Source organism: Rattus rattus, chromosome 10 (genome assembly GCF_011064425.1).
Source record: "Rattus rattus isolate New Zealand chromosome 10, Rrattus_CSIRO_v1, whole genome shotgun sequence".
Taxonomy (NCBI): domain Eukaryota; kingdom Metazoa; phylum Chordata; class Mammalia; order Rodentia; family Muridae; genus Rattus; species Rattus rattus.
The window spans coordinates 29,785,174-29,793,188 of NC_046163.1; the positions used below are offsets into that span (position 1 = coordinate 29,785,174).

General features: G+C 37.4%; 1 protein-coding gene across 1 annotated transcript; it reads left to right on the plus strand.

Moving 5' to 3' along the window:
• Positions 1-892: 892 nt before the first annotated feature.
• Positions 893-7,393, plus strand: Pdc (phosducin). Its single transcript, XM_032915134.1, has 3 exons — positions 893-971; positions 4,219-4,370; positions 6,470-7,393. The coding sequence occupies exons 1-3, from the start codon at positions 911-913 to the stop codon at positions 6,995-6,997; spliced, it is 741 nt and encodes a 246-aa protein (XP_032771025.1). The 5' UTR covers positions 893-910; the 3' UTR covers positions 6,998-7,393.
• The last annotated feature ends 622 nt before the right edge of the window (positions 7,394-8,015 follow it).

Below are 8,015 nucleotides of genomic sequence, written 5' to 3' on the forward strand. Positions count from 1 at the left end.
AATAATCAAGCTTCCACATTTTTAAAACAGAATTACTTATGTCCTACAACATTGAGCTAGGAGAGCATTAAGTATATTTGTCACATGAGGTACTTGCAAAATGCATGTCCTATAGTAAGTGTGGTGCTTTGAATAAGAATGCTCCCCAATGCTCATATATTTGAATGCCTAGGCATCAAAGGGGCGTGTCACTATTTGAGAAAGATTAGAATAATTAGGAGGTGTGGTCTTGTTGAAGTGGGTGTGGCTTTGTTGGAAGAAGTGTGTCACTAGGAGTGGGCTTTGAGGTTTCAAAACCCCATGGCAGGCCAAGGTTCTTTATCTTTCTGCCTATGGATCATGATGTAGCTCTCAGCTATTGTTCCAGTACCTGTCTGCACGTTTCAGCCATGATGATAATGGGCTAAACATCTGGAACTGTAAGCAACCCCCCAATTAAATGCTTTTGTTTCAGTGTTGCCTTGGCCATTGTGTCTCTTCACAGCAACAGAACACTAAGACAGCAAACATGCGACTAATTAGAATATTTCATTGTATGAGATTTTGGTGTAGAGCCTTATGAAATCTTTTGACAAGAAGTAATAAAATTAAGGAATTTATTAATGAATAGTGTTCATCAAAGTGCCTAAACCGAAAATGAAAACATAAACCTTCAAAAGACAAACCATGATTGATACAAATATTTTTAGTAGTACTTGCTAGGTCAACGTCCTCTTACACTGCAGACAGAAACATTTAAAGCACTCTTTCCCATAGTGAAAACCCTTAATCCTCAAGGGTGACATCAGGGGATTATAAATACATGCACAAGTATTAAGGATGTGTATGTGCTTGCATGTGTATTCCATGACTTATCAGCCTTACTGATTCTTTTTTCATCATACAGACTACACCAAACACAACCCATAAAATGGAAGAAGCTGCAAGCCAAAGCTTAGAGGAAGATTTTGAAGGACAGGCCACACACACAGGTAACTGAAGTACAGAGAAAACATAATTATTGAAGTAATATTAAATCTAGAAATATGTCCTGTTCTTACAGAGAAAATTATTGAGTTTAAGCAATATCTTCATTTAATCGAGAAGAATCATTGTAAAACATTTGACTAAATAAATTAGCTTAAAATGAAATGGCCCAGGATCAGTTATCTGTTAATTCAGTATCAAAGAGTTAAAAAAAAAAAAACAATTGTTGATAATTTCCTGCTACTGTGGTATCATAAGACTCCTCTATCTACAATTTAATAAGGTCCGTTCTATTCTGCCAATCCTCCTGTCTGTGCCCACTAGAGCCATCCTTAGTACACTCTATATTAATATATATTAGTGATCAAAAGTAATACTTAATTTTAGCATTTTGAATGTGAAAAAAGCAAGAGTCTAATAAACAATGCTTGAATCAATCTGAACCCAGAATATCTAAAATATCATTTCATTAAGGAGCTATTCTTTTTTTTTTTCCCCCCGGAGCTGGGGACCGAACCCAGGGCCTTGCGCTTCCTAGGCAAGCGCTCTACCACTGAGCTAAATCCCAACCCCTAAGGAGCTATTCTTAACTTGTTGAATTGTATGTGGCTTATTATATGCCACTACCAAGAGCTAAGGTGTTAAGTTTTACATTGACTTAAGTTTTACATTGAGAAGCCTTTTGACTTGGCAGAATCTATGTCACTCTTCCATCCCATATCTGCAGGCATGGATTGGAACCTTTGAATTCAGTCACGGGTTTGAATGAATCCACACCAGTACTAGAATAAGTATATGGGAATCTATTTAATAACAGCTATGGTAAAAGCATCTTTCTAAGTATGAAACAATCAAAGAAATTGTAAGAGAAAAGATAGGTTGGGTGGCTGGAAGGAAGCAGGGATTACAGGAGAGGGACAGAGCGAAGGAAGTAAATGGAGGAAGAGAAGAAGCAGGTGCACAGAAAAGGAAAGGGAAAGAAACAAAGGAAACGCCCATTGTCTGGAAAAAGTTATCAGAAGAAAATATCAAGGGAAAAACTTAACATGCTTAGGAGAAACGTGTACAATCCAATAGTCAACAAATTGAGAGTTTTTACAAATAATAAGAAGCCAAACAGCAACCAAATACAATAGTGGATGTACTAGATACTTGGTATGCTTTTGTGTTACTGTGATAAAATATCCAGATATAACAACTTAAGGGAGGTAGGGTTCGTGTTTGCTCACAGTCCTAGGTACAATCCATTGTGGCGGGGTCGTCAAGACCAGGCACTTGAGGCAGCTCATTGTATCCACACAAAGGAGGCAGAGCCAAAGGAATGGTAATGCTTTGTCACCTTCCTCCAGGACCTCAGACCATGGAATGGTGACGCCCATAGTTAAGATTTGTCTTCCCACCTCAATTAACTCAACTAAAACCCTTACAGACATGCTTAGGGGCCTATCTCTTCAGGGATTATAGATCATAGCAAACTGATGGTCAATATTAACCATCACAGTGACCAAAAGATTTGCAGAGAAAAATAACCTAAAAAGAGACACAGACATAACTTTGAGAGATGCATTTTTCTTCCACAGTAGAAAACCTGTAAGTTTAACACATCCTCTGAATGGCAATGGGAGGAGTGCAAATCAAAGTAGTTTGACCGCTGCAAAGGCTGTTGGTACCATCACCCCCAGGAAGAGGCACATCCTTCAACTGAGACATTTTGTTTATACTTGACAGATAGGATAAAAATTGATTATAAGATGCCTCATTCAACATCATATGCGATAGAAAAAATGAGGAAACAATACGACATATCAGTAATAACTAACTAGATTGTATGAACATTCATAATAATTTAATGTGCTCCATATTGAAAAGAAAAGGAAGAGGAAGGGATGATGACTCTTGGGGTGGAGAGGTGGCTCAGTGGTTAAGAGCACTTGCTGCTCTTCCCAAGGACAGTAGAAAAATAAAAATAAAAATAAATGTTGCCTGAAATAATAAAATCAGCTGTAAAGACTTTATTTAAATTTATACAATCCTTATTATAAATTAATGTACAATATGACATACAATGTGAGAGAGAAAGAATACACCCAAATGTAGAATACCATATTAATGAGAGACAAGATCGGGCTTTAGTATGGGTAGCTCTATTAATATTGCATGCTTCCAAGAATTTAAGACTTTTGTCAAAGCATTATTGCTCAAGAACCAAATGTTGCAACTCTAAATACGTGATTTCACTGATTTTTTTCTATGTGGTGTGGCAGAACCTCATACATATAAGGAAAGCACGCAACAATTGCGTGATGTCCCTGGGCCTCTACTTGAATTTTTCCTTTTGTATTTCTGAGTGAGTCTTGGGCTCTCAGTAGGGACTGGCCGGTTGTATAATAACAGCTGTCACTTTAGTTCCATCAGCTGAACTCAGATGCTGTTTCCCACAGGTTGGGTTCGGTGCCATTGCTGGTGTTGCTCCTCCAGTAACTCCAGCCTCCTTTAACAGCGTAGAGCCCACGATCATCTACTGCAAAAGCATCTTTCTTAGGTAGTGAGTGCTGGTTTTCTAAAGTTCTGGTTGCTTTTTTATATTCCAATTTTTAAATATTTTTACCTCTAAACTTTTGTGAATGGTTCAAAGCACATAATTTTCATTTTTACTTTTACAGATGTTTCTGTACCACAGAAATGATTCTGTACCACAGTCTTGGCCATCTAATAAAGCTAATCTTGGAAATCATTTTTATGAATAAGTCTGGAAAAAATATTTTAAGCCTAAACAACTGTTTTTGTTTCTGGTGCAGAGGATGACAAGTTTTCTCATGGCAACACTTACACAAATTTCAATTGTGTAAACAGTACTTTTAAAAATTCATATATATAACATATAAACATTATAAATTCATATACAATATGATATACAGTATGAGAAAGAATACACTCAAGTGTAGAATACTGTATTAATGAGAGACAAGACTAAGCTTTAGAATGGGTAGCTCTATTAATATAGCATAATATTATATATATAACATATAACATTAATATAGCATAACATATATATAAATATATATGTTTATATATAAATTCCTCCCTCATGTATGCCTGCATCTCATTATAGATGGTTGTAAGGCTCCATGAGGTTTCTGGGAATTGAACTCAGGACCTCTGGAAGAACAGCGGTTCCTCTGAGCCATCTCTCCAGCCTATGAAGCAGTATTTTTGAGAATTTAGAGAAAAATGTTTAAAATTTTATTTCAGGACCCAAAGGAGTAATAAATGACTGGAGAAAGTTTAAATTAGAAAGTGAAGATGGTGATTCAATTCCACCCAGCAAGAAGGAGATCCTCAGACAAATGTCCTCTCCTCAGAGCAGAGATGACAAAGACTCGAAAGAAAGAATGAGCAGAAAGGTAAGAGGAGAGAAGATTGATTATAAATTCTGTCTTTCCTAGTCTAAGTGACTCAAGAGAATCGCATTAGAGCATTATGAAATGCTCTCCTTGTAGTATAAGGTGAATACAATGACTGAGGCATTCTGTACTAAGAAACACATAGGCATCAAAAAATGGATTATGAATATATGAACTGTTGTAGTAGAAGTGTAGAAAAGTGAGAAAACAAAATTAGAGCTTTAAATTATATGAACTATTCCATTCTTTAGGGCAACAAAAGACACCGTTGTGTGCTTTGCTCCTGCATGATTATAGGTACGCGAATCCATGTGCAGAGAAGGCGAGACGTTCACTGGGTTGAGGATGTTAACAGATTAATAGAATAGGATTGCCTGGGAAAAGAGGGAAGGAGATAGGCAGAAGGAAAAACAACACTGCAAGAGTCTTAGTTATCAATGTGTGTGTCTGTGTCATAAAGAGATAGGATCAAAGATCATCTCTAAAACATGTTGATGGAGATTATTCAAATATTAGATTGGTAGAATATCAGTATTTTTATTTCCTTTTAAAAATTTAGTTCGTTTTTAAATCTCCATAAATAGCATAGAAATATTTATATGACAAGATTAATGGTGATAATAAAGGAAGCAATTAAGAGATTTTCATGGGTGGGGAATCACTCTGGTGATTATTCACCACCAAATCAGTTTATATTGGGAGTGTATTGAGCTAAGAGACTATGAACAGAAATGTACCCTGGCCCATGGCTTCAGAGCATGGTAGTGATCTTTAGTTTAAGGGTGTGAGACAGAAATTGGTTCTTTCTCTGAATACTCATGTAGTGTGGATGAGACAATCACATTTTCCAAACTGAGGACTCCTAACAATGACTTCATTTGTTTTAAGGAGATTATGAAGGGAAAAATAAATTTTAAAAGCATTTTAAAACAAAAATAGTATTAAACCCAAGTTGTTAGCATTGAAGATTTTGTACTGGTTAAACTTCAGAAATGTGTCTATATGCCTAAGTATCCATGCCTCCATGTATAAACAGAACAACTTCTGACAGGAATGCTCAGATGTGTCTCCAAACCACTATTCATGAGGCTTGGTTGCTTGAACTAGCAAAACTACAATGGCAACTTAAGAATTATGCAGAACATTTAATAATATTAGGACTGAAAGAGTGAAATTTAAATGATATTAACGTAGAGAAATTATTGTATAGGAAAGAGACCTTGGTATGACGGCACATGGTGGTACTTCGGAGGTTGAGGTAGGAGGACCTTTGAGGTCTAGGCTAGCCTGGGCTACAGAGCAAGACCATATCAAAAGAAAGAGAGATGAGACACAAAGGAAGAAAGAGGGAGAGGGGGTATATTGGCCGGGAAAAAGAATTGGGAATATTAGGAAATTAAGATGCAGAAACAAGTAACATAAAACAGTGAGCAGATGCAGGTCAAGAGTTCCAGGATGCTACAGGTGACTGCCGTGTTTAGGCTCCTCAGGTGCCAGCTTCCAAGTTTCTGGGCTGCTCCACACCTCTGAGCAAGCCGCATGACACTAGACTGCATCACTCCTTTATGTCTATTTTTATCTTGGTTGAGAGTATGAGGTGATTAATTGTCTATCGAATATATTAATAATGGAGTCCATATTATGAAAGGGTATTAAGGTAATTTGGTGTTCTAACCACAATAAAATGTAGCCCAGTGGTAAAGAATAACCCAGAGGACTTGTTAAAACACAGACAATTCAGCCTCACCCTCACAGGTTCTGAGTCAGCAAATCTGGGTAGTGCCCATACTCAGAAAAAAAAAGTGCTGACACTGAACATTAATTAATTAATTAGTTAATCAAATATTTAACACAAGCTCCCACAGTACTTATTTCGATGAAAATAAAAACAGAATGAAGGAAGTGTAGGGTATGGGTCCTGGAAGTGGCCTTTGAGCCAGTGCTTAAACGAAAAGGCTGTGTTAGAAGCAGGTAAGGCGTGGTCTAAGCAGAGAGGTCAACAAGTAAAAGCTTCTAGACTTGAGATTGCGTTTGACGTACCTAAAGATGAAACTTTCCCTCACCGAATTATCTCTGTTATTTCTTTCATGCGTTCTCAGATGAGCATTCAAGAATATGAACTAATTCATCAGGACAAAGAAGATGAAGGTTGCCTTCGCAAATACCGTAGACAGTGCATGCAGGATATGCATCAGAAGCTGAGCTTTGGGCCTAGGTATGGGTTTGTGTATGAGCTGGAAACAGGGGAGCAATTCCTGGAAACCATCGAAAAGGAGCAGAAGGTCACCACCATCGTGGTTAACATTTACGAGGATGGTGTCAGGGGCTGTGACGCACTCAACAGCAGTTTAGAATGCCTTGCAGCAGAGTACCCAATGGTCAAGTTCTGTAAAATAAGAGCTTCGAATACTGGAGCTGGGGACCGCTTTTCCTCAGACGTACTCCCGACCTTGCTCGTATACAAAGGTGGGGAGCTCATAAGCAATTTTATTAGTGTCGCTGAACAATTTGCCGAAGATTTTTTCGCTGCGGATGTGGAGTCTTTCCTAAATGAATATGGCTTACTACCAGAAAGAGAGATACATGACCTAGAGCAGACCAACATGGAAGATGAAGATATTGAGTAAGCACGCACGATGTCAGTATCTCGTGACGATCCTTTGCACAGTGAACATCGATGGGTTTTTTTTTTTGGTAGTATCTATATTCCTTTAGCAAACACTAAATACAGTCAGGCCAACTCAAATTGGGGAGGGGACACTAAAATTATGTAAATAGCATTTTTAGTACTAGTTATTCAAATTGAGATAATATTTTACTGCAAAAATATTGTGGTTCTGAGCAAATACCTAGTGAACAGAGGAGGTGGGTGATGTCAACATTAGGTCATTGTAAAAATCCCTTTCCAGTTCCGTGTTAGCTTTTTACTCCTCCTTTTCCCCTTGGCATTTATTTTTGGGCTTTTGAGACTGAATGCTACTTATAAATTGGTTTGTATGATAAGAATAAAGTCCTACGAAGAAACAAATAGTCTGTCTAAAGTCTGCCGTGAGTCAGGGACTTAAAAACTTCATAAAGCTTTAAAAAAATTAAAAATGGTTTCATTTATTTGTCTCCAATAACTACCAATTTGCATCTGAAAATTATTGTTTTCATTTTTAAAACAATATAACAAGATGAAGAGGAAAAAAAGTAGGATTTTAGCTTTCAGTTTTCTTGAAAGTATTTGGGAGCTTGTCCAAAAAACAAACAAACAAACAAACAAACAAAAAATGCCGGTAGTGGTGGAGCGCACCTTCTTTAAAACCCAGTGCTCCGGAAGCAGAGGTGAGTGGATCTCTGTAAGTTCGAGGCCAGTCTGATCTAGCAAATGAGTTCTAGGGACAGCCAGAGCTACACAGAGGAACCCCGTCTCAAAAAACAAAAACAAAATAAAACAAAACAAAAAAGTTTTTGGAAGTTTGTCTTCCCTCACACAGACGAGGAAGTGCAGAATAAAATACAGCAGTAAAGTATAAGAAGCCAGAAATTAGCATAAATTACCTGGAGAGAGAGAGAGATGAACGGTATCTAACTCAGAATAAAAAGATAACGGTGAGCGAGGGCTAAAGCAACATGGTGAACAACGGAAGAAACGGTGCTTTG

Excerpts from the sequence above, each read along its gene's own strand:
- Pdc (XM_032915134.1), top strand. The coding sequence starts at position 911 with ATGGAAGAAGCTGCAAGCCAAAGCTTAGAGGAAGATTTTGAAGGACAG. Across the intron at positions 972-4,218 it reads AGGACAGGCCACACACACAG|GACCCAAAGGAGTAATAAAT; the intron begins GTAACTGAAGTA and ends ATTTTATTTCAG. Across the intron at positions 4,371-6,469 it reads AAGAAAGAATGAGCAGAAAG|ATGAGCATTCAAGAATATGA; the intron begins GTAAGAGGAGAG and ends ATGCGTTCTCAG.